This window comes from Sarcophilus harrisii, chromosome 4 (genome assembly GCF_902635505.1).
Source record: "Sarcophilus harrisii chromosome 4, mSarHar1.11, whole genome shotgun sequence".
Lineage (NCBI taxonomy): Eukaryota > Metazoa > Chordata > Mammalia > Dasyuromorphia > Dasyuridae > Sarcophilus > Sarcophilus harrisii.
Window position 1 is genome coordinate 25159334 of NC_045429.1, and position 27701 is coordinate 25187034.

Here is a 27701-nt window from a genome sequence, read left to right on the forward strand (position 1 = left end):
TATTTTTTAATTTTTAAGAATAGCTTTTTATTTACAAGATATATGCGTGGGTAATTTTTCAGCATTGATCCTTGCAAAACCTTCTGTTCCAACTTTTCCCCTTCTTCCCCCCCACCCCTCCCCCAGATGGCAGGTCGACCAATAAATGTTAAATATATTGAAGTATATGTTAAATACAATACAATATACATACAGGAAGGGCTTTTTAAAAATTCCTATTTGATTGATGATATAACAGACACAGAGAAGGAAAGTGATTCATTTGCTTAAAGTCAAGCCTAGGGTGAGTAGAACTTGACCTGAGCCTCCTGTTTCATTTTGCAATATTCTCATCAACGGCTCATCTCAGGTAGGTGGTGGAGGAAACCTATGGGGAACGGTGTGGGAGGGGGGTAATGGAGAGCACTGGGGTGTGGAGAACACCATGAAACTTGGTCACTGAAGCACATCCAGGCCACCATAAAGTGGGGAAAAAGACCTTGGAGATGGCATTAATTCTGACTATCTATGGAGGAAGAACTCTTCATCTGTCTTGTTCTGAGTATGACTTATCCAAGAAGGCACTTGATTACACAGTTACAGCATGGCAATTTAGGTTTTAATCATATTAATTTCTTTTCTTTCCTCTTGTGATTCATGTCCAATTTCTCGATTTGAATTCTACTGTTTCCTGGGCACATATTCATCCCACAACACAATACAAGTCAATCAATTAAGCATTTTATATTAAACCAACAAGAGATTTCTCATTTCAAGCAAAAATTTCACAGGGAATTTATTTCACAGCTTGAGAAATAGGTCTAATAGGGTCTGAGATTTCAAGCAGTAGTTGTACACACTCTACTTAACACTATGGAGCTAAGAACCTGCAAAACTTAATTAGTTTGCAAGAGCTTATAAACTCTCAGTGGAAAGTAAATGTTCTTCCCTGCCAGGAAGCTGGTGGTTTGCAAAGTTAAAGTTAAACCCATTCCCAGGTCATCCTCTCAACAACCCGTCACCATTACAAGCTTCATTGCACATGGTCTTTGGCTGTTCTAGGCTCAGAGCTTGTCCTGATCTTTCTCTGACCATTTGTCAAACTCAAGGCCATAGTCAATGATGGCTTCAGCACCAGGTTTTTCCTAATTCGAGGAAAGCATCGGAGAGAACTTGTTCAGCCGCTTGGGCTCAGGTTTTCACTTGTTAAATGGGAGGTGTCCCTTCAGTCAGAAGGAATTGCAGGGCTGCAGAGGTTGGAGGGAGAAGATACTTGGAAGGACTGCTTTACTAATGACCATAATTGTGGGACAGAGCTGGAGAACAGGAGGTGGTAATACCTGAAATCAGCTGACATTACTCATGTGACCTTAGGGAAGAGAATCAAGCTCGCTTTCCAGGCCTGAGTTTTCCCTTTTGTTAAATGTGGGAGTAGAACTAGATGGCTTTCCATCCTTTCCAGCACTAAGACTGGGAAAAGGAGCCAGTTCTTTTATGTAGGGTCCTGCATCTAAGGGACCTCAAAGGTCATCCCTGGTGCAACTTCATTCTTATCAATGGGGAAACTGAGGCACGGAGAGAGGTAGTGCCTTAGGAGGTGGGAGGGACCTCAGAAGTCATCCTTGGCGCAAGCTCATTTTTACAGATGGGGAAACTGAGGTATGGGGAGAAGTAGTGCCTTAGGAGGTGGGAGGGACCTCAGAAGTCATCCTTGGCGCAAGCTCATTTTTACAGGTGGGGAAACTGAGGTATGGGGAGAAGTTGTGCCTTAGGAGCTGGGAGGGACCTCAGAAGTGATCCTTGGCGCAAGCTCATTTTTACAGATGGGGAAACTGAGGTATAGGGAGAAGTAGTGCCTTAGGAGCTGGGAGGGACCTCAGAAGTGATCCTTGGCGCAAGCTCATTTTTACAGATGGGGAAACTGAGGTATGGGGAGAAGTTGTGCCTTAGGAGCTGGGAGGGACCTCAGAAGTGATCCTTGGCGCAAGCTCATTTTTACAGATGGGGAAACTGAGGTATGGGGAGAAGTTGTGCCTTAGGAGCTGGGAGGGACCTCAGAAGTGATCCTTGGTGCAAGCTCATTTTTACAGATGGGGAAACTGAGGTATGGGGAGAAGTTGTGCCTTAGGAGGTGGGAGGGACCTCAGAAGTGATACTTGGCGCAAGCTCATTTTTACAGATGGGGAAACTGAGGCACGGGGATGGAAGCGATACTGGAGCCCCTGAGTTTTCTCTCCCTGGGCCTCAGTTTCCTCACCGATAAGGAGAGACAACTCCTACGGGTTGCCACCCTCCTCGGCCCGGGACGAAGCTTCCCGGACTCCCTGGAAGCAGGCTGCCAGAAGGACACAGAGCACATTGCCCCAGACCCGAACAAGCAGGAATAGAGCGTGCGCGTGCGCGCACGGACGTGTCTGCGTGCGCGCGACTTCAGCTTCGGCTCCGGCGGTGAGAGCGCTCCGCCCCGCCCTGCCCCGCCCCCTCTTCCTTCGATCCCGGAAAGACGTCGCCCCGCCCCCGGCGGCTGACGCTTGACAGGAGGCCGGTCACGTGGCAGCCGCAAAGCGACGCTTTGCGACCTCAATGACAGGCAAAATGTGCGACAGCGGCGGGGCCGGCCAACCAGGGGAGGAGGCGGCGGCGGCGGCGGCCGAGGAGGCTGAGGCAGGAGCAGTGGAGGCAGCGGCGGGGACGGAGCCGGAGCTCGCGTCGGGCAGCTAGCGGAGCCGAGGAGGAGAAGCAGCAGAAGGAGGAGGAGGAGGAAGAGCCGGAGGCAGCGGCACGACCGAGAAGGCGGCGGAGGAACCGAAGTCGAGGCCGGGGCAGCACCGGGGCCGCCGGGGAGGGGGCGCGGGGAGGGCCCGGCTTGGCTCGGCTTCGCGGCCCGTGGCGGGCCATGAGCTCTTAGGCCCCGGCCCCCTCCCCGAGACCCCGACCTGGTCAAGGCCGGCCCGAGCAGCCGCAGCCCGAGCAGCCGCAGCCGCCGCCGCAGCATTAGCAGCAGCAGCAGCAGCAGCCGCAGCCTGAGCTCGGGGCCGAGGGGCTGGAGAAGGCGGCCATGGCGTCCAACATGGACCGGGAGATGATCCTGGCCGACTTTCAGGTGAAGGACCTGGGCGTGGGAGGGAGGGGACGGGGGGGGGCGCCCCTCTGCCCTTCGAGCATCGATGCCTTCTCCCTCCCCCCCCCCCACCCCGGCCACCCTCCTCGGCTCCCCTCCCTTCCCTGCCTTCTCCCCCGCCCTCCCCTCTTCAGTGCGAGCACTGTTCTCTCTCCGCAGCCCTGCTCTCCGAATCTCCTCCTCTCCCAGGGCCCTCCGGGTCCGCAGTCTTCCTGCCTCCTGGTCTGCTTTCCCCGTTTCCAGACCCTTTCTCCACGCCCGCCCATCATTCCCCTTTGTTTTGTCCTCTTCCTCCCGTCTGGGGTCCGAGGGCTGCTTCGAAGGAGAAGGTGCTAGTGGCTGTGCGTGCTGTCCTCAGGGAAAAGGGGAGGGGAGGAAGACTATTGCCCACCGAGGAAGAGGAGCCCTGGGTTCCAGTAGCGTTCTCAGGGATGGGCCTCCAGGGTGGCTTGGGATCGAGGAAGCTGGTTTTCTGTGGATTGAGGTATCTGCATTAGAGAGAACAAACTGGCTTGAAATACAAAAGTTTTTGGACAGTTAAATTCAGAAGTGTGAGAACTCATATTTCCTGTCTTTTGATTCTTTACCTACCCCAACTTCAATTTTGACCTCTTCCTATTAGGAATTGGTAAATTGCTTCTAGACATTTTCTTTGTTGATATCCTTTTTCTAGGAATATTACAATTGGAAAAACTTCCTTTTCTCTCTCATTGTCTGGAAGTACTTTTCCAATCCTAAATGCAGAAAATCAAGATGAGCCCAATGTGGAGGTCTTTGGTGCCATTGATATATCTCATCAAAGCCCTTTAAAAGCAGAAGCTGGCATCCTCACCAAAGATGGGTAATTATTTTTGGAATTGCACAATGAAGCCCTGTGAACAACACCACCGGGTTTCTCAAAACTTGGTGACAGAGAGAGTGCTGAGATGCTTTTTCACCTGATTTATTTATTTATTTATTTTTTGGCCTTACTATATGCACTGAAGTCCCTTCCCTGTCAGAAACTTGATTGTTTCTGGGTATCAGTCCCACTCTTGAACATGAGACAGTGTCTTCTTTGATGAAATTTTAAAGGCAATATCTATACAGTGGTGTTTTTTTTTTTTAAGTTGTTTTAGATTTTCATTCTACTTGTTCTGATAATATATTATCTTCTATTTAATATTTATTTCCTACCTTAACATGTGATGTTGCAACAAAAAGATATATTGATTGTAAACAGTTAAAATAAAGCATTTTCCTATGTTTTGGGTGGTATGTTTAAAGTTAGCTTAAAAAATTTGTTTTCCTTGCTCATTCTATCATGTCCATCCCTCAACTTTCCTTTATTTTCTTATTTAGCTTTTTATTTGTAGGGCAGACAATAGTGTAAAAACTATGCCTTGTATTTTTAGGATTAATCTTTATACTCTTATGGAATTGTTATATTCTGGGGGGGAACCATTCAGAGAAAGGAAATTTAGTTTTGTATTTACCTTTTATCATTAAAGTTTACAATCAATAGCTTTTTTACATCCTACCAAACTTCATCTTTGTAATTATTCATTGTCCTCCTTATATTGATTCAGACAGAAAGAGACAGAAAAGTCACGACCCTTGTCTTGAATGAGTTTTCATCCTAAAAAAGGAAGGAATAGGAGTTATCATTTTAGTATGGAAATGAAACCATGTGGTAATTGTACTGAGATATTACAATAATTTAAGTTTTACTTCAAGCATGCTTCTACTTCTTAATAATATTGCACATCTACATGGTATTCAGTGGGTTACAGGAGGTCATAAAGTCCTTTATTTACATTGTCTCATTTGATCTTCAGAAGAAGATTGAAGAAGCAGAGTCAAGTATTATTATCTTTACTTTACAGATGAAGAAACTGAGATTTGCTTCCATAGGAGAAATCCCCAAGGTTACTTCCTGAGTGGTACAGCTCAGCTTTGCACTTAGGTCTTCTAATTCTAAATTTGATGTATATTTTTTAACATACCATAATTAGTTTGGAAATACTGTAAAAAATAGTTATTTGCTGCTTGGAAAAAGACAGAATAATGTTCTGTATTATGACTATTTTCATATTGTCAAGAGAATACTATTAATAGAGAAAAGTTACTAAAAAACTGAAGTACATTCAACATATAGCTTTTCTATGTTAGCAACTTTATAATCTTTTAATAAACTATCCATTACTAGAGTTGTGGAACTGATTACTTCAAATTGTCTTGTTTCTTTGGCCACTTTTTTTTTTAGTAATTGAACAGTTTTCCTGTTTTAATATTGTATGAAGTTTTTGAGAGAAAACACTGAGATTGGTTACCTGCCAGTCCTGTTTTAAGAAATACTCTAGCTTTTTATAGGGTTTATAGACCATGACAGCTCACCTTTGGCTCCTTCTTTTCTGGACAATCTTGGGCCAATTGGCCAGTTGGGAATTCATTCCACTTACATTGTAGGACAATCATAAGAATTAGCAGTAGCTTAAAGTTGAGGACTTCCTTTTAAGAGAGGAACTTTGAAACTTAAAGGTGTTTAAGTTAAAATCATGTTTATTGTAAACAGCAAAATTTGTTGGTTGTTGTATGATGGGATCCAACAAAATTCAATTTCTCTTTATGGGGAATCTAGTTAAACCACTAGTTTCAGGTTCATTCACTGCAGGCTTGATCCAGAATGTGAGCTGCTTTTTTTTTTTTTTTTTTTTTTCCTAGCTCAGTAGGTTGGAGGGAAAATATCCAGATTGGCATTTACCTGATATAATCAGGACTTTGCCAGGCTTTGTGTGTGAAATCTTTGAAAATGTCAGGGATCTTTGATTTACTCTGTGTGAGTGCACCCTCCATGGAAGCCAGTTACCATGTAACTTCTATGGCTGAGCAATTCCTTACCCTGTAGCTAATCAGGTGTGTTCCTCCCCAGACTCAGCTGGACTGGTCTTGCTAGTTTGCTTTGTGCTCTGTTGGCAGAACCTGAGGAGGAAGAGGAGTGTTCATAGTAGTAATAATAGTGGTGGTGATAGTAATGGATTCAGTAGATCCAAAGTAAGTTGATGGATACAAAGCATTTTGTAAACCTAAAGGCACTACAGAAATAATTAAGTTTGCAGAAAGTTTGCAAAGTGCCTTACGTCCATTGTCTCTCTTTGGATCAACTGTATCTTAAAGTTAAAGCAAAGCTTTAGTGAAAACCTCATAAAAGGAAAATTATCAAAAATTGTTTTAAGACACTAGCAAAATCTTGAATGGAAAGATTGTTATCAGGTATTCCTTTTACCTGTTATTTTAAATTCTGTTCTAAACTGAGTGCAGTTTCAGTGTAGCTAGAATTTAAAAAGTAATGCTGGGAATCAAGTTGGAGTCATTATTGTTAGTATGGTATATTTTTGGTAAAGAACTAAATAAATGGTGATATATTTACAGGTCTGATGGTCAGGAGCCAGAAGGGGATAGAAAAGGTATTATGTTTAAAGAGGCAGGCAAACATTGATGAGTCATAGGGTTTTTTCCTTATTACTTTTCTCTAACAAGAGATGGATTCAGTTGAAATCTCTAACTCTCATTTGTTTTTTCTTGATTATGTTGAAATGTAGAATACAGATAATTGGCAAATCAAAATATTCACAGTTGAATATCACTTCATCTGAGAATGGTAGTTGAGAGGCTGGGCTTGGGATTTTATTTGTTATAGGGAGTTTCTGGATGAAGAAACTCTTCACTATTGCAGGTAGTCAGAAAATTGTCTGAGAACTTAGATGACTAATCTAGGGCCACAGAGCCAACATGGGTTAGAGAAGGAGCTCTCTCGTGTTCTGAGAGAAGTAGCATAAAGACAGATTTACTTTTAAAGTTCTAAATAACTAGTTGCTTCATTTGCTTATTGAAATTAGATTTTTTGATTAGGTGATCTTTAGCACTCTAAATCTGGCTCTGGAATAGCTAATGAACCTCTTCTTTCCTCCCTCCCCTCAAAGAAAAAGAAAATGACAAATGAATTTTCTCATACTCTTTAGTGGAGAGGACTATCCTTACTCCTCCCAGAGGTATTTTTAGATGACCCATCATTAGCAGTGGGTGAAATCTTTCTTTAGGAACATTATAAGTAGTTTTGCTTTTTAGGTGGAGTTCTATGCATACAGTCTACATTTTAGGGATAAATGTTTCAATCTTCTCTACTTTTTGCTTAGCTGTTGGGAAGGGACAGAAAAAAAAAAAAGAGGGGACTGCTTACTTGAAGCAAGAGATGAATTCTTACCAGCAATGACATTTTCTTCCAAACTCTTCTTTGGAAGGAAATCTTGGCTACTCCATCAGAAACTGGCTATTTATTTACTAAATAGTTTTTTTATTTTTCCAAATACATGCAAAGATAATTTTTCAGTTTTCACTTTTGCAGAACTTTGTGTTGTAAATTTTTCTCTCTCTACCCTTTCACCTTCAAGAGAACAAGAAATCATGCAGTTCTTCTAACCATATTTCCATATTTGTCATGCTGTGTAAGAAAAATTAGATCAAAAGGGGGAAAAAAAAAACACGAAAGAAAAAAAAAACCCAAGCAAAACCAAACAACAAAAAGGTGAAAATGCTTTGATCCACATTCAGTCTCCATTGTTCTCTCTGGATGAGGATGACTTTCCATCACAAGTCTACTGGAATGGCTTTGAAAAGAGCCAATTCCATCATAGTTGATCATCACATAATCTTGTTATTATGAACAAATTTCTTTTGGTTCTACTCACTTCAGTTAGCTTCAATTCATGTAAGTCTTCCCAGGCTTTTCTGAAATCAACTTGCACATCATTTCTTATAAAACAATACTATTCCATTACCTTCATATACCATAACTTGTTCAGCAATTCTCCAGTTGATGTACATCCTTTCACTTTCCAGATCCTTACCACTATAAAAAGATTTTGCACATGTGGGTCCTTTCCCCTTTTTTATGATCTCTTTGAGATTTAGACCCAGGAGAAACACTGTTGGATCAAAGGGTGTGCAGTTTGATAGCTCCCTGGGCATAGTTCCAAAATGATTTCAGGAATGTTGGATCAGTTCACAACTCCATCACCAATGCATTAGTATCTTCGAACTGGCCTTTTTTACCCTTTGTGGTGGCCCCATTATGCCCACTGAGGCAGTCTTTTCTGCTGCTCCTCACAAAGGTCATGATGTGTGACCTTTGGTCTGCCTGCATACTGTACTTGGGACCAAGTCAGAACAGGAAGAATGCTAATCTCTTCATTTTGCTCTGGAAGATGTCATTGTGTATCTGTTGAAGTTTCCCTCCTTCGAGAAGTTCTTTCCTGAAGGGTCAGCTGCCTTTTCTTTGATCCTGTGAAGTTCTTTTCTCACCTCTTCATGAATAACATTTTGTTCTTTGTTGTCCATTCTCTGAGTCCAGTGTCCTCTTTTTTCAGCCAGACTCAACTATCAGCCAAATGTTCTGTCACATCTTGCCTGGTATCTTTGCATAGATCATTTCCCAGCTTGGTCATCTAGCACAATCTTTATGTTTTCTAAAAGGAATTGAGGTCCAGAAAGCAGCTTTTCCAAAATCACACAGATAACAAGTAGCAGACCATGGATTTGAATCCAGATCTACTTATTCCAGATCCACTGTTCTTTCCACTGTTTCTCCTGTTGCTTGTCTTAAGGGCTAAGCTCCATGGAATCTTCCTTTATGCTTTCTTTCCCCAGCTAAAAGTGTTGTCTCTTTCCACAGTTACCAAGAATACATTGAATCTTCCCCTTGCCTCCTCACATGCCCCTTTTTCTTTTCTTTTGGAACATGTAGTTGTAAGAGGTGGACGGTTTGGGGTAGCCATGACTTGTTGTTATGTAAAACAAGGTTTTCATCATGTCAGATAGAGATATGAGTAATTTATAGACCTATCTGGACAAGAATTGAATAGAATGAGGAGGCTTTCAATCTGATATGATGGGATAGAAGTTAGATCCATGGGATCACAACCATATGACCTTAGCTGCTATGGGGGGCGGTGAGGTGTGGGGGGAGCCATACCCTTTTTTGAGTGTTTACCCTATTAAAAAAATTTGTAAAGTGAGAATAATCCTAGTACCCACCTTCCATGATTGTTGGGAGAATTAAAGGAGCACTTTATAAAGTGCTTTGCAAATCTAAAAGGATTATAAAGTGCTGGTAAATGTTATTTGAAATTTATGTACATATGCTATTTATTGATATATCATGAACATTGTAAAACATACACAAAAATAGAAATTAAAAAGAATGAACTAAAAGAACCATATTAAAAATGTGGAAAATATGTTTTGGTTTGGTTGACTGTCCGAAAAAACTTTTGCTCAGGCCTAGAGGAAGAATTAGGTGTTTGCATTGCTGTTGAGTAAGGGCCACTAGATGGCGAAGTGCATAGAGTCCTGAATCTAGAGTCTGGAAGACCCATCTTCCTGATTTCAAATCTGACTGACCTCATGCTAGTTCTGTGACCCTGGGAATGTCATTTAACTCTTTGCCTCAGTTTCCTCATCTGCAAAATGAGCTGGAGAAAGAAATGTCAGTATCCTTGCCAAGAAAACCCCAAATGGGATCAGGAAGAATTGGATCTGATGGAACAACAGAACCACAAGGCACTGTCAGTTTTGGGTAGATGCCCAAGGTTCTCGTATGGGATTTTAAACTATGGCTTTGTGGCAAAAGGAACAGAATTGGCTCTTAGAGAGGCAGACTACTACCAAGTTGTTACATACTAATTTTGCTTGAAACTGCATTGTATTTTAATGAAAGAGAAAAGAAAGCATGTTTAGTGATCAGTTGGAGATAATGGAAACAAAAAAAGTGTTCTTCCTGAACAGTGATTTTGAGGAGATGAAGTGTTTTTTTTTTTTTTTTTAAACTTACTTCCTCGTCTTTCCCACCCTAAATAAGGGGAGATGACAGTAGGAGCCCAGATTCTGAGTTGAAAGGGATTGAGAGGCCATCTAGTTCAATCTCTTCATTTTATAGATGAGGAAATTAGGGGTCAGACAGAGGAACTACCTTGCTTGAGACTACTCGGGTAATAATTTGAATGCAGGTCCCTAGACTCCATATATATGGCTTTTCCCATTCTATCACGCTGTTCCAAATAATAAGGATATTAAAATGAAGATAAATAATCCCAGAAATTTTTCATGATAATAGACAATTTTTTATCTAGAGAGATGCTTTCATTAATGGAAAATTTTAAATAGTTTATCATCCTACTGAAATAAGTCAGTTATATTCTTGAGAGATAAGTATCTTTAAACATCCATAAACTTTTCTCTTTCTCATATAAAGGTGAAAATTCCTTATTCAAGGAGCTTATTTCATGTACTAAATATGAGTAATTGAAGATAAATTTTGGCATTTTGGTATAACAAGAGCAGAAACTAAGAGCTAAAGGATTTTTTCCTTTTACCAATATTTTAACAAAATGGGATTCTGTTTAATACGCAAAAGGTACATTCAGCAAAAAGAAGAGGCAAAAAAGATATCTATTATATCTATTGATGCCACATTTTCTCTCAGCCAATTTCTTTTTAAGCTGACTTTGTTTTGACAATAGAACAGCATGTGCTAATCATAATGTTGAAAAATGTAGGCTGGCTAGCTTGTTTTTAAGATTAGAAAGATACTGGGAAGGTTATTCATCTGCCCACTTACATATTCATGGTCAATACTGTAACATCAAAGTGTATATTATACTGACATGATATGTGTTTTTGGTGTTTTAATTAAAGGATTTTGGGATCAGAAATCTCTGTGTCAGTTATGGGGGTAAATAAATGTGCCAAAATAAGATTATTAATATTCCAAGATACAACTCTGTCTTTTCCTGGCAGTGCCTACTTGGAAGTATTTTGATTTCCTTTTTAATATAGTCTACACAGACATCTTTTTGTCTGCTGATGACTATACAGTGGATCCTGGCAGCTATCCAGGATAGGTTCTTGAGGTCTCTTGGCTCAATAAAGCTAAAAGTTATCCCTTGGGGTAGAGACGATTATGAACATTTGAAACCCAAAATACTGAGTTTAGAAGCCTAGAGATGTCAGAGAAGACGGAGACATGATGACCTGCTCATAGGCAAACTTCAACCAGCTATCGTGTCTTATATTGAGAAAGTGTCAGTACTTCTGGTGTGTGTGTGTTAATTCTGGTTTTTCCACACTCTTGTGTTAGCCATCTGGCTTCCAGTTTCTCTGTCACCACAATATTTACATTCTGACCTTGTTGGGGTCATAATAAGTGTGAAAAAACATGATCAGCCAATCAGTTAACAAGCATTTACTAGGTGCTTGCTATATGCAAAGCATTCCAGTAAGGTTTGAAGCTGCAAAGTAAGGCTTTTTCCCACAAGGAGTTTGCTTAGGTATACACAAGATTTGAACCTAATGTGAACAGGGAAGGCATTCGCAGCTGGGGAGGACTGTGATTGGTCACTGTGAGGGATTGCAGAAGAAAGGCCTACAGAAGATGAGACCCAGGAACTGGCAGGCAGATGTGAGGAGGCAGTGTCCTAGGGGTGGAAATAGCCAGTGCAGAATCATAGAGATGAGAGATGAAGTGTTTGTAGCTGCTGTGTTTGGGAACCAGTGGGGCTGGATGATAGATAATGTGGAGGGGGTGGGTGTGTGTAAGGTACAGGAAGACTGCAAAGGTGGTTAAGGGCCAACAGGTGAAGAGCTTTAGATTTTATTCCTGAATAGAAGAACAACAAGAACTCATGCAGTAGGGAAGTGACATAATTGGACCTTGGATTTTAGAGAGACAGGTTAGAAAGCTATAGTTAGGAAATTACCTGGAAGAATAATGGTGCTCTGGAATGGAAGACGGAAAGAGGAGGGCTTAGAAAGATGAGTTCCATTTTAAAAATGTTTAGATTGAGATGCCTAGAGGATGTCCAGTTTGAGGCGTCTTAAGAGACAACCGAGGATAAGTGATTGTAGCTCAACAGAAAGACCAGAGCTAGAATATATAAATCTGAATTATATTTCCTTGTATCCCAGATTGGTGCTCTGCAGAAAAGGCACTCAATAGTTGCTGAATAAATGATGGTAGGTACTCATTAAATACTGAATCAAAATGCTACTGTTTCATTCATTCACTTTACCATTTGTTAAGGGGAAAAAAGCCCATCTGCGTAATAGTCAATATTATATAGCATTTTAAGATTTGCAAAGTTAACACACACACACACACACACACACACACACACACATACACACGCGCGCGTGCACAGGCAAAATTCTTAATTTCCAAATCCAATGGCTTTTTCTCAGTCCTGATCCACGCTGACCTCTATGCAGTAATTTACACTATTGATCACTCTCTTCTGGGTATTCTCTCCTCTCTGGATTTTCATAATAATTAGCTCTTCTCCTTTCTTCATCCATGTGAAGCCCACTAGCCCTGAGGCTCTTCTCTTGACATCCTTCTCTTTTTGCTCCTTGGGAACTGAGTTTGCTCACCACCTCCCATGCTCTGAAAGAAAAATAAGAAAGTAGGCTTCCATTTGCTAAGTTTTTGGATGTTGATTATTTTTATGAGATTTCTGGTATACATTTCCTGCATACATTGTACTACTGATTCTGTTCATTTGCCTTTGCATCACTTCATATAAATCTTCTCCAGTTTTTCTGAAAATATTTGTTCCCTCCATCATTTCTTATGTCATTATTTGTTCAGTCATTCCCCAACTGATGGGCATCCTCTGTGTTTCTAATTCTTTGGTACCATATGACAAACTGCTATAAGTATTATTGTACATATGAACTCTTTTACTCTTTCTTTGGGACAGGGACCTAGTAGGGGGTCTTGCTAGGTCAAGAAGTATGCATGCTTTTTAATAGCTTTTTCAACATAATTCCAGGCTGCTTTCCAGAATGGTTGGACACCAGTGTATTAGTGTGTCTGTTTTCTCATATTCCCTCTAGCATTTGTCATTTTCTTTTTTTTTCTTATTTATTAAATCTTAACTAATCATGTGGGCATGAGGTAGTTTTAATTTATATTTTCATATTTCTACTGATAACTTTTATTTTTTTCCCCTGAAAACAACTTATTCATAGCCTTTAATCATTTATCAATTGGGAAATGGTTCTTATTTTTGTATATTTGACTCATTTCCCTATAGATTTTAAACATGATACCTTTAAGAGGGAAACTTGCTGCAAAGCTTTTCCTTCAAGGTCATTATCTTGTTCTGTTTTGTCATAGTTAAATCCATGGGAAAAGGAAAGAAAAAATATAAGAGAAAAAATAAATAGCATAACACATGATCTCTGCCCTCAGTAATCTTGGTATCTAGCTGGGAACATTGATAGAGATTCTGATTCTTTCCCTTGTACCAGGGACTTCCATATACATGCTGATGCTATTCTAAATACCTTATCCATCCAGCTACTGTGAACTACTTCTCTGGTTTACTTCAATTGCATACAAAGAGAGTCACCCACTTGTTCTTATTGTCACACACAAATATTCCACTTTCATGTTCAAGCACTTTGAACTTCTTTTATTTGATCATAATCTCTTACCATTCCATTTCTTATGTCTTAAATCATCTTAAACCAGTTCTTTATCTTCTCTATAATCCATTGACCTATCAGCATTTCCTCAGGCCATCCACCCCTGTTTTGGCTATGCTCTCCTTCCCTCCCCATCTCAAACCTTCAGTGAACCAGTTCAGCTGTACATAGTCCACTCTGCAGTTACTTGTTCCCTTTCCAGTTCCCACTGATTGTTGCTGTTGAGCCATTTCAGTTGTGTCTGCCACTTTGTGACCCTATTTCGGTTTTTCTGGGCAAAGATACTGGAGTGATTTGCCATTTCCTTCCCTAGCTCATTTTACAAATGAGGAGCCTGAGGCAAACAGGGTTAAGTGACTTACCTGGGGTTCCATAGCTAATAAGTATCTGAGGTCATAAGTAACTTGCCAAGGGTCCTACAGATAGTGTTTGAGACCAGATTTGAACTCGGAAGGATGACTTTATGCTCAGAACTCTATCCAGCTGTCATATCTAGCTGTCAGAAGATCAGATGAGATAATATGTAAAGCAATTTGTGGCCATTAAAGTGCTATATAAAAGGCTGATAATTATCATGACTGTAATATTATTAAAGTCTAAAGGATTGGTTCAACAACTCTCATTCAGAAAGTGGCCAAAGTGGCTCAAACAGATGCCATATTCTAAGTTTTTTCACTCCATAGTGCTGGGATCATGGGATCATATTTGATTGAATGTGAGACATTTATGTCTTTGATGTACATTGTAATGGGCCATGAGGTTAGAGAGGTAGGTTGACTCTGAAGTGTCTAGATGGTGACTATTGACCATAAGAATGTATTGAAGAAAAGATATCTTTTTTTTAAGGAAATAAAATTATTTTTTAAAAGAAGAATAATAGCTTTTTATTTTTCAAAATTCATGCAAAGGTAGTTTTCAATTTCCACCCTTGCAAAACCTTGTGTTCCAAATTTTTCTTCTTTCCTCCCCATTTCCCCCCTATCCTAGACATCAAGCAGTCCAACATATATTACATAAGTACAAATTAGTATCTTTTTTTAAAAGAACTCTGGACCTAGGGATGTTTAGCCTGGAAAAATGTAGGTAGGCAACATAGCCATTATAGATCTGAAAGGATTTCACTTAGATATGGAAAGAATAATTTTTAGTCTAGAGGTTGTGATGAAGTCACCTGAAGTCTAGCCAACAAATGTTGATTAGGTATCTGCTCCTGTCTACTACAGACTGTGCTAAGTGCTGGGAAAAGAAAAAGGCCCTTCTCGCAAGAAGATCACATTCTAATGGGGTAGACAACATGTAAATGATTAGGTATGGGCAAGAAATATACAGGGTAAGTTGGAGATAATTAGTGGAGGGAAGGCACTAGACTTGAGTGGGGTTGGGAAAAGCAAGGAGATCTATGTTACTGGATCCCAATAATAATGGGTAGTAAGTATAAAAAGGCTGGAAAGATGGGAGGAAGCAGTTTATGAAGTGTTTTGAAGGCCAACCAGGGGATTTTATATTTGATGTTGGAGGTGTTAGGAGCCACTGGATTTTTTTTTTTTTTTGGAACGGGGGGAAGAGGCAAAGAGTCCTGTGCTTTAAGAGATTGATTTGATAACTGAATGGAATGGAGATTGGAATAGGGAGAGACTTTATTGAGTCAGAGAGAGAGCAGCCGGAAAACTATAATAATGTTAAAATCACTGAGACCCTGCATCGTGTGTATATGGGAGAGGTTTCCAGAAATGAAGTGAAGGGTCTTGTAAAAGATCATCTAGACATTCTCATCTAGATGAGAAGTGACAGGGACAGAGGATCAAGACGAGGGGACCAGTGGAATTTAGCTCTAGATAGAGGTCTCTTAAGGCTCAGACCACATGCCCAATATGCCACCAGATGGCGCCTTGGTGCACAAAGTGTTGGGACTGAGTCAGGAAACTGTCTCTCCAGTCAAATCTGCCTCTCATCCTTACTGTGGGACACTGGGCAAATCACTTTACCGTTTGTCTCAGTTTTCATATCGTTGAAATGAGCTGCAGCAGAAAATGGCAAACCACTCTGGTGTCTGTCAAGAAAATCCCAAATGGAGAGTCAGACCACTGAAAGAAAGACTGAACAACACATGCCCACTCTCTGTAAAGCTTTCCCTGATCCCTTCAGTTCAATTATCTTTCCTTCTTCTGAGCACTTTGTTTAGCTTTATAGTTTCATTATCCCAAACCTTGCATTGTATTATATTTGTGTACAAGTCATAATTCATCCCAGTGAAATATCAACTCCCTGAATGCAGGAAATATTTAATTTTTGTAATTTCTAGCATTTTGCACAATGTATTGCATGAGATAAATAATAGTTGAAATGAATAGGATTTAATTTTCTAATACTTAAGAGATGTTTAAAAATGGACGTGACTACATTTGTTAGGTAAATTATAGAGGCAGCTTATGCTTTCGTTACTGTATTGGATCTCTGAGATCTAAGATCTCTAAGGTTTCAACTCAGAGATTCTGTGATAGTACTTAAAAGTTAAGGGACTTCCCAGAATCACATGACCAGTGAGTCAAAGGCAGGATTTGGGAAGAGATCTTGCGGATTTGTGAGGTTGGTTTTCTCTTTATTACTTCATGATAATGTACAAGTAATGGAAAGGAAAGGGCTGGAGAAATACCAGGCATTTTCTTTTTTAAAATGTCTTTTTTAAAAAAAATCTCATTTCCTCTCTTGTCTTCTCCTAATAGAGAAGGTTATAGTCCTAGAGTTAGGTGGGAAAAGGTTGGTTACTGTTCATTTGCTTTAGTTAGTACAGGTATTGAATTAACAGTGTCCCTTAGTAAGGTTTGTAGCCTTTCAAATATATTAATTCAATTTATTCTCAGTTTTACTGGCCTGGCCAAAGGAGGCAGAATTGATTATCTTTTTGTCTGTCTATTTATCTTTCTCTGTAAGGAAGCTATATGGTGCAGTGGATAGAATGGTAAGCTTGAAGCTGATAAGAATTGAGTTCAAATGTTACCTTCTGTAATCAGGGGCAAGTCAGTTATCTAATCTTAGTTTCAGTTTCCTTCTCTATAAAATGGACATAACAATAGCATCTACCTCATAGGGTTATTGTAAAGATTAAATAATATATTGTGTATTTGCAAACCTGGAAGTATTATATAAATGCCAGCTATTAGATCCCACCTTCACCTTCTCTTCTATTGCCTACCACTTTTACTGCTTTTTGGTTTTCTAAAGTATACTCCCAAAGCAATCATTTGTTTTTCCTCTTCTTGAATCCTCATCTAAATGTTCTTTGTCATTGTAGGGGCTTAGAGACAGATTCTTACTTAGATACTCATAGATTCAGGTATTCTGATACAGTTGTATGTCTTTTTTCCTATATCTTTCCTATACTGTTTCTTTCCATCTCCCTTTAATTGAAATCCTGGTGTTTGAACTCTTTGGTAGAGAATTCTGATCTTGAATTGTATTTTGCTAAGCCTTGGTATTATTTTTAAGTTAACTCCAGTTCCTGTTAAGAGTTCAGCAATCTTTTCATTATACAGTATTTACCTCCTTGTGTTAAGATTTCAATCAGTTAGTCAACAAACATTTATTAAACTACTGTTGCAGGACCAAGTAGGTATTAATCAATGCTGAGCAAAGTAGTTTTGGAAAAGGCATTAGCAACTGGGGGGAATCAGGAAAGGTTTTGTGAATAATGGGATGATTGAGCTGATTATAGAAGGAAAGCTGATTCCAAGAGACAGATGAAGAAGAAAAGCATTCCAGACATGGAGATGGGCCTGTGCAGTCCCGAGGGATCAGAGGCGGTATGAGTATTAAAAAATAACAAGTTGGCTAAAATGGCTGGAACTTATGGCATAAGTAGAGGGAATAATATGTAAGAAGATTGGAAAGGTAGGCAAAATGATTACAAAAAGCTTTAAATGCCAGAGGAACTGATATTTGAACCCAAAGGTAATAAGAAGTCACTGGAATTTGTGTAGGAGAATGATTTGGTCAGACTTGAGCTTTGGGAGAATTCCTTTGGCAGCTGATGTGTGTAGGGAGATTGGAGGATAAATAATGACAATTGCCGTGGTCTAAGTGAGTGGTCTGTGAATGAAGGGAAGGGAATGTGTATGAGAAATGACAAGATTTGGTAACTGCTTGGATACGTGAAGAGAAAGTGATCAAATGATTAATAAGTAAACTTTTATTAAACCCATTATGTCTCAGGTACTGTGCTAAATGCTAGATATGCAGAAATAGAAAAAAAGACAATTCCTTGCCTTCAAATTGCTTATAGTCCAATAGGAAGGACTATATGCAATCCAACATAGACAAAGCAAGCTCTCCTTGGGATAAATAGGAAATAATTAATAGGAAAGGCATTGGAATGAAGAGGAACAGGGAGAAACTTCTGCGAAAGGAAGGTATTTTAATTGAGACCAGTGGGTGGAATTGAAGAGGGAGAGCATTTCAGGCTTGGGGGACAAGTTGAAGAATGCCCAGACTTATTCTAGATGTATTAATTTTATTCATGCAGAAGCTTTTCAATTGCATTTAATAAAAATAATGTGTTTTCTCATGTATTTGGTTGGTTAAGAATCTATAGCTGTGAAAGGTATATGGTCTAGTTCTGAATTTTTCATGGTTTGATCTTTTCAGGTCACATCTATTTTACTGTTGAGAAATAGAGATTTTTATTTTAGATAATTTATGTTCTGGTGGTTTATTAGTTAATAGATTATTGAGTTCAGTTATTTTTTATTCATTCTTTTCTATTGAGATACCTTTTTATTTCTTAACTGGTACCAAATGGCTTTGATATTTTCTACTTTTTTGAGGTCTAGAAGTATCATCCTTTTTTATTATTGTCCTTTTCCAATTATTTCTCTTGATATTTAAGATCTCTTGTTGCTACAAATTTTATTGCTTAACAACAATTATCTGCCAGGGACTGTGTTAAGCGTTGTGTTGTTTTTCAGGCAATTGGGCTGAAGTAACATGCCCAGATAGGAAGTTAAATGTTTGAGACTTAGATTTGAATTCAGGTCCTCCTGAATTCAGGGCCGGTGCTCTATCCTCTGCACCATCTAGCTACCCCACTGTGGATACAAAGAAGGGCAAAAAAATTTTATCTGTTCTCACAGGGAAGCAACAAGTGAACACCATGAACAAGCAAGCTATATACAAGATAAATTGGGAGATAATCACACAGGAAAGATGCAGAATTATTGTTATTATTATTATTTTTTTTAGTAACTTTTTATTGACAGAACCCATGCATGGATAATTTTTTACATTATCCCTTGCACTCACTTCTGTTCCTACTTTTCCCTTCCCTTCCTCCACCCCCTCTCCTAGATGGCAAGCAGTCTTATACATGTTAAATATGTTATAGTATATCTTAGGTACAATATATGTGTACAGAACCATATAGTTCTCTTGTTGCACAAGAAGAATTGGATTCAGAAGGTAAAAATAAGCTGGGAAAAAAACTAAAAATGCAAGTAATCCACATTCATTTCCCAGTGTTCCTTCTCTGGGTGTAGCTGATTCTGTCCATCATTGATCAATTGGAACTGAATTAGATCTTCTCTTTGTCGAAGATATCCACTTTCATCAGAATACAGTTCATGTAAGTCTGTCCAAGCCTTTCTGTAGTCATCTTGCTGGTCATTTCTTATAGAACAATAATATTCCATAACATTCATATACTACAATTTACCCAACCATTCTCCAATTGAATGGGCATCCATTCATTTTCTAGTTTCTAGCCACTACACAAATTCACGCTGATGTCCCCTAATATAAGGGCAGGGGGTTGGGAGTCAGGAGGAATTTAAGGTTAGGATTAGGATTAATGAACTATTGAACTCATTGAAGTACTATGAAATGTGTGCTGAAATTTGGTAGACAACCACATAGAGATTGGGTAATAAATATGGATTGAGAGAACCTTAAGGAGGAGAGGTTACTGAATGATAATGGTAGAGAGATAACTTGGAAGTGACAGGGGGAAGCATGGAATATTCCAGCTTCCCCATTTTGACCAGTGAAGGACATGACTGAAAATGCAACCAGTGCTAGAAAGGGTGGTCAGGGAAGAGAATCTCTGGAATTCTGCCTAGGAAAGGTTTAGATGTGAGTACTGAATATTCTTTCAGTTATTAAAGTTCTTTATTTCTTTAAGAAATATTTTTTCAATTGTATTTGTACAAGAAGTATTAAATTTGCTTTGGGAGATTAACTCAAATATTTCATGTATTTTTTTTTTTTAATTTCATGTGTTTTTTAGTTATTTTGACTAGAACTTCCCTTTCTGTTATTGCATTCTGAATTTTACTAGTTTGAAATGCTGTTGATTTTTATGGGTTTATTTTCTAGTTTGAAACTTTGCTGAAGTTACTGTCTTGATTAATTTCTTTGCTATTTCTTTGGGGTTTTCTAAGTTAAACATTATGTTATTAGGAAATAGAGAGTTTTGTTTCCTCTTTGTCTGTCATTCTGCCTTTATTTTCTCTCATTTTACTGTACTCACTAGCATTTCTAGAATTTTGTAAAATAGTAGGGCAGAAAAGGAGAAATACTTGCTTTACTCTTATGTTTTTTGTAAAAGCCTCAAGTATTTCCTCACTATATATAATACTTGCTTTTGGTTTTAGATATACATTTTATATATTATAACAATATCCCTCTCTGCCTAGACTTTGTAGTCTTTTTTTTTAAATACAAATGAGTGTTGTATTTTATGAAATACTTTTCTGCATTTTTTTGAGGTAATCATTTGGTTTTGATATGTTGTTTTCCATTTAAATTTCAAAAGGTTTGAAGGAAGAATAGGCAGCAAGCCATGCATTAAAAGACTTCAGGGGAAGTCAGACCAATGGAAGTATTACTCAGTAGTGTAATGAAATTCTGAAGGCAGAAAGGAAAATAATTCCTATGAGTAGAGAAATGAGAACTGTCTGAAGAGATTGATATGGATACACTGGAAATTTAAAAACAAATTTAGATTTAAAAAAAAAACAGAAGATTGAAACAAAGCCAGTTAATAATTGTGTATGCGTGTGAATAGGAGTATCTCACAGTTCTGCCAAAAGTGAAGAAAAATATTTGCCATTTACATAGTTTTCAAGTTAGCAGAGCATTTTGCACATATGATCTTTTTTGAACTTTACAGCAGCCTGGTGAGGTAGGTGCTATTATCATTGCCATTTTTGCAGAGGAGGAAACAGGTTGAGAGGTTTAGAGTTCTGCCCAGGAATCACATAGGGAATAAGTATCTGAGAGAGACAGGATTCAATTTATCATCTTGCTTTGTACTAAAGTCAGAATGAATTGAAACTCGTGCAGGAAGCTAACAAAAACAGGTGCTTGGGTTTTTTGTTTTTTGTTTTAGAGGAAAGGGGGAAAAGCAGGTAGAAAAAAATAGGCTACTAAAAAAAGAAAGGATTGATGCTTAGGGAGAGAGAGGCAGAGCTTTTCAGTTATTATTTTGCTTTTGTTTTCTCTGCCAAAGGAGAGTAACTTTGAACTGACATGACACAGCAGAAATAGCTACAGGGAGCTAATTCCCAGATGTGTAAAAAAGCCTAGATGTCCTTGATGAATTCAACTTAGTTGGCCCAGATGCACCACATCCTTTGGTAAACTAGCATACTGAAAGATGTGATTGCTAGGTCATTGTCAAAAATATTTGGAAGAATGTGGAAGATAGAGGAAGTGTTACAAGACTGTTGAAAGATAACTTTTTAACAAGAAATGTTTATTGATATAATTTTTATTGATATCTTTCTTTATTCTATCACTTTCATTTTCTTAGTATATTCCTTCCAACCCATCTCAAGTATCGTCCTTTATAACAAATAAAGAAAAATAAAGTTTAGTAAAATAGACCAATACATTGAAAAAAATTTGACATCCTACATTCTTGATTGTCACTCATGCAAATAAAGGTGGGAGATATCTTTTCATATCATTTCTTTAGGATAACATTCAATTTCAGTTTTATTGTTCTTTTCATTTATATAAAACTGAGTTTTTTATATCATTCTCAACTCCAGCATCCACGGAAATCTGAAGGGCCAGAGCTTTGAGAAATGCCTGAACCTTTGGTGAGTTTTAAAGGCATTTACTATCCCAATCCTAGATAAAATAGTACAATTTTATTTGCACCCCTATAGTTTGCCCATAGATCAGTCTCATATTTCATGAATGCTATTCAAAGCTTTCAGGAGGGAGTGTTATCTCCAGCCTCCAAGTGGTGCACAGAGTTCCGTACCTCATCTTGCCATTCGTGTAGCCAGCTGCTGTGGCTGTTTGAATTTTCTGCTCGTTTCCACTCTTGGTCTGTTCATGCTCGAATGGCGGTATGAGAGAGAAGCTGTATGGTTGAAGCCTGACCCCTATTTGAGGGGTCATCTTTCCACAAAGTGGACTCTCATTTTGTCAGAGAGGCTGGTCATAGTGTGAGGAAGGGAGGAGGATTGGTTGTGGCAGAGAGCCACTCCATCAAACCCATCTCTTTTAGGAATCTTACTTTCATCTTTCTCATCCCCATTGTAGATGAACCATTAAAAAAAGGAACTTATCCTTAGTGCACCAGGTATAGGTGTCGGTCAAAGGAGAGTGCCTGGTCAGGTCCTGCAGCTGATTTACTTGGCTTTGCAAAGGAGCTCATCTGGTAGGTCCCTAAATCAACAGAAGTCTGTTGAGGGGTTCAACTGGGGTCCCATTGGACCTCCCCCTAACCAAAATTGAATTCATCTTTCAGTGGTAAAGCATTTATGAAGCATTTAGTGTATGTCAAAAGTGCTATTCTGAGCTTTGGCAGATATAAATAAAAACATCAAAGACAGACCAAACTTTAAGAAACTTTGATTGTAGGAGGAGGAAAGAACACATAGAGGGGAATGGTGGTTAGAGAGCATGATCATGAGGAACGTTTCTGGGCATTGGCGAGCACTAGTCCGAAGGTCCTCTGGTCATGGTCAGCAGTGCTGTGGGCCCGGGCAAATTGCTCAGCTTGCTTCTTCGGCCACGGTGGTCCCGTATACTTGGAGACCTTCTTAGCTCATGTTCCCAGTTATCTCTAGGGAGGCGACTCCCAGGCTCTAACCTCTCTGCAGGTATCCACTCTGAGCTTGGCATAGTGAACTAGATGTCCTACAGAGTTCTTAAACCCAGTGTTCCAAATTCAAATTAATTACCTTTTACTCCCAAACCTTCAGCTATTTCAAGCTCCCCTCCTCCATATCCAATCTGTTGCCAAGGACCTATAATTTCTACTTTTGCCTCATTTCTTGCGAACTCCCTTTGTCTCCTTCATCATTGCCACCATCCTGCTATATGACTTACCACTTCAGGCCCAATGGTTTACTAGTTCTCTCTGCTTCAGCTCTCACTTCATGTTGTCCTCCACTCACCTATCTAGTTGATCATGCCAGGTCCTAGATCTGACTGTGTCACCCCCTATTAAGTCAACTCCACTGGCTACCTTTTGCCTCCCCAACTTGAGCCCATGCCTGCTTGCCAGCCTCCCTATCCCCACCCCCATGGGCTCTGCAGTCTAGTGACACTGACTTCTGTGCTGTTCCTGGCACAAGATACTCCGTCTCTGGATTTTGAACATTTTCATGGGCTTTTTCCCGTGCTTGGAATTCTCTGCTTCCTGGTTTCCTACAAATCCAGCTAAAATCTTGTCTTCTACAAGAAGCTTTTCCCTGTCTTTAAATTTTAGTGTCTTTCTTCTGAGACTATCCTTTGTTTACTCTGTATCTTTTTTATTTGTAGTTGTTTGCTTGTTAATCTCCCATTAGACTGTGAACTCACTTTTTGCCTTTTTTTGTATCTTTAGGGACTTAGTGTCCCTGGTACATCCTGGTTATTTAATAAAAGTTAGGTGACTCACTGACTTAACTTCTGTCTACCTTAGTTTCCTCATTTGTAAATATATATTTACAGATAATAGCGCCTGTCTCCTAAGGTTTTATGAGGATCAAATGAAATAATAGTTGTAAAAGCACTTGGTTCCTGGTACATAATTGCTGCTATCTAAGTTTGTTCTCTTTCCTTGTCCCCCTTCTTTTTTCTTTTTCTTTCTTCCTAGCCCTGGGTGATATGCTTTTCTTTGTCAGCCCCTTCAAGCCCCAATGGGCTACACCACCTAGTGAGTGAGGACCTCTTGCTGAACCCCAGAGGGAATACAAAAATAGAGTTAGGTGCAAGGTGCTTGGCTTCTTTTTCAGTTCACATGATCATTCTGTGCTCCCATTATGGGCTCCTTGTGCATCACCTGTCCCTCACTTGAGCCATGAGGTCCATGAAGTCAGTCACAAGATCTTGAACCAATCCTGCTGGCTACAACAGATGTTCTGGACTGGGTTTGAAGCAGACCACTCCATTTTAGGCTTGGAATTGGAATGAAATGAGACACTTTAGAGACTTTATAATATTTGCCAGAATAAATTGCTATCAGCATAATAGCTTGAAAAAGGGTTTCCAGCAAAGCTATTTTGAAGCTTTCTTTATCCTCCATATATTCTATAATTTAGCTATAATTTCTGCTGGGAATGGTCTATTAGCTTCGATGGCAATTGGAAGTACTTCAAGCTTGGAGAACTCTAGTTTTTTATGCCTTAAGTGTCTGGAAAGAGATCTTAAAGTTTTAAAGCTTTGTCCCCAGGACCAATTACATATTAAAGATTGTTTCATTTTTATCTCTCTTATAGGGAAAAAACCATAAGCCTATATGTTTTTAGCAGATAGTACCACACACATGGTAAGGAGGAAAATCCCTTATAATGGAAGGGAAGGGGAAGAGGAAGAGAAAAGGGATTGGAAGGAGAGGAGGGATTGTAAACCATGTCCAGTTGTTGGCTGACAACAACTAGGGAGAGAAGATGGTTCCCACCTCTATGTGAGGAATGCAGTTTGGTTTGAAAGGAGTGGTAAAAGAGTTGAAATACTTATCGAATAGACTGTCATGGGGATGGTGGGACTTAGTAAGGGAGGAATAAAGAATTTCAGTTAGCAATTTAGGGTACAAATTTAGTTTCCATTTGTAGTGGTCTGAATTTGATTCATTAAATGGAACATTTTCTCTTTTGCAATGGTGTTTCTGGAAATCCTACCACCACATGGCTTAGGTCCCCACTTAGGAATCCCATAAGAAAGCAGAGATTTAGAGATTTAGATTCTGCTTGTTTTAAAACTTATTGAGGCATGGGGGAATGATCATATGTATGGGCCATGAATAAATAGGAATTTCAAAGCACGTCTTAAGTGATTGCGCCCTCTTGTGGCTGTAAATGAGAACAAGTCTGTCCAGTTTTTGAGATGGAAAATATTCACAACAGCTAATATGTTCTTAAGAAAAATTGTTCTCTTTGCTTTATAGCACTGGGGATAGAAATATAAGCCATCTAAATGAACTATTTAGGAATTATTTAAAAATCAGCATAACATACTATTTTTTTGAACACAGTACAATCTTAAATGAGAAACCATTGGCAAAAAAATCATGCATACTTCAAGATTTCCATTATCTCATTATCTCTTTTCTTTTTAACTACCCTATTTTGACCCTATTAGAAATGTAAGCTCCTTGAATCAAGGAACCATTTTTTTGGGAGGGAGGAGGTTTATATTTCTATCCCTGTGCTCAGTACTACTGTACTTGGCACATAGTAAATAAATGGTTTTTTAACTTTCTCTCAAAGATAATTTTGAACTAGATAATCTTGAACTTTCATTTTGGTCCTAACAATCTAGTTGTGCCTTTAGCCTTACCTAATGAAACCTGTCATTTTAGCCAACCTGAGAGGTGAGTAGTGGTACCTCAAAATTATCTTAATTTGTATTTCTCTGATCAATAGTGATTTAGAGCACCTTTTTATATGATTAGAAATGGTTTTAATTTCTTCATCTGAAAACTATTCATATCCTTTGAGCAATTATCAATTGGAGAATGACTTGAATTGTTATAAATTTGAGTTAGTTCTGTATATATTTTAGAAATGAGGCCTTTATCAGAACCCTTGAATGTGAAAATGTTTTCCCATTTTATTGCCTTCCTTCTAATCTTGTCTGCGTTAGGTTTCTTTTTTTTTTTTTGTACTTAATTAACTTAATATAATCAAAATTATCTATTTTGTGATCAATGATCTCTAGTTCTTTAGTTACAAATTCCTTCCTGGCTAGATCATGAACCCATTTTGACCTTATCTTGGTATATGGTGTTAGGTGTGGGTCAAAGCCTAGTTTCTGCCATACTAATTTCCAATTTTTCTAGCAGTTTTTGTCAAATAGTGTTGCTGTACCAAAAGCTGGGGTCTTTAGGTTTGTCAAGCACTGGATTACAATAGTTATTGCCTATTTTGTCCTGTGAGCCTAACCTATTCCATTGATCAACTACTCTCTTTTTTAGCCAGTACCAAATGGTTTTGATGACCGCTGCTTTATAATATTGTTTTAGATCAGGTACATCTAGGCCACCTTCATTTGCATTTTTTTCATTAATTCTTTTGAAATTCTTGACCTTTTGTTCTTCCAGATGAACTTTATTATTATTTTTTCTAGATCTGTAAAATAATTTCTTGGGAGCTTAATTGGTATGGCACTGAATAAGTAGATTTAATTTAGGTAGAATTGTCATTTTTATTATATTTGCTTGGCCTATCCCTGACCACTTGATATTTTTCCAATTGTTTAAAGATCTGACTTTATTTGTGTGGAAAGTATTATATTGTTGTGTTCAAGTAGTTCCTGACTTTGCCCTGGCGGGTTGACTCCCAAATGTTTTATTCCATTGACAGCTATTTTAAATGGAATTTCTCTTTCCCTCTTGACATTTTCCCATTGCTGTCAGTGGCACTACCATCCTTCTAGTCACCCAAGCTTGCCCCCTAAGTCACACTCATCCTTTACCTTAATTGACTCTTGAATCTTGGCTCATTCCCCATATCTGTTGCCCAGACCTGTCAGTTTTCCCTTTGCGATATCCTGCAAGAATACTCCCTTCTTTTCTCTGCCCCACCACTATCCCATTGCAGGAACTCTTCTCCTCCCTCCTGGACACCAGGTTTTTCCCCCATGCCTGGTTATCCTTCACTCAGCTGCCAATTTGATTTTTCTGAAGTACACGTATGCCAAGTTACCTGACCAAGGATGTCTATATATTGTCTCTGAGGCCAGGGGCATCTCTTCTGTCCTCTACCTTGACGCTTCTCTGCAGTTGGACATTTCTGAGCCCTCTCTCTTCCTGAGTACTCTCTTGGGTTTTCATGATTTTGGCTAGTGATCCTCCTGCTCCTTGTGAAGGTAGAAACAACAAAATTTGGCAAAGGATTGGATTTGTAGGGTCAGTGTAAGTGAGGAGTCAAGGATGTGGATAAAGACATTAATGAAGCCCCAGATTAGTTGGCTTGCCCAGGCTCACACAGCTAGTGAATATCTCAGCCCCCAAGTTGAATTTGGGTCTTCCTGACTCGACTACTCTGCCACCTACCATTCCTTTATCCTTTATTGTTGCTAATTCCTAATTCCATCCTTTATTATTCCTAATATCTTCTAATATTATCAAAATGTCATTTGGAAGGGGCAACTAGGTGGCACAGTGGATAGAGCACCAGCCCTGAAATCAGGAGGACCTGAGTTCAAATCTGGCCTCAGACACTTAACACTTCCTGGCTGTGTGACCCTGGGCAAGTCACTTAACCCTAATTGCCTCAGCAAAAAAAAAAAATGGATTTGATAAGTAAAATTAATGTATACCAAGAGAAGATAAAGACTGAATTCTTTGAGCTTTAGTTTAGAGGTCACTTTGAACCGGTATTTGAGAGTAAAAATTACAAATGCCTTGGTCTTCTGTTAATACACATCAAATATAAATTATTAAGGAAAAAGTTGGACCCAAACCTGTTAAGAATTTCAGCTGTTTTGAAATCAAAGCTCAGTGGGAAGAACACATGTGAAGCAATTAACACCTTTGCTGTACCATTTTTAATGTACATTTTTAATAACTATAAAATGGACAATATCAGATTTGGAATATCATCCAACAAAATATCACCCCCAAAAAATCAGATATAATCGTAATAGG

At 39.0% G+C, this 27701-nt stretch overlaps 1 protein-coding gene across 2 annotated transcripts in view; it reads left to right on the plus strand.

Moving 5' to 3' along the window:
* Positions 1–2631: 2631 nt before the first annotated feature.
* FAF1 (Fas associated factor 1) overlaps positions 2632–27701 on the plus strand; it is a 385064-nt gene continuing 359994 nt past the window's right edge. The window contains exon 1 of one of the 2 annotated variants that reach the window (XM_031969148.1): positions 2632–3082. In XM_031969148.1, the coding sequence (XP_031825008.1) occupies positions 3038–3082 (45 nt within the window). In that variant the 5' untranslated portion in view covers positions 2632–3037. The remainder of the gene's footprint in view (positions 3083–27701) is intronic. The other variant, XM_031969147.1, reaches the window with a different exon arrangement.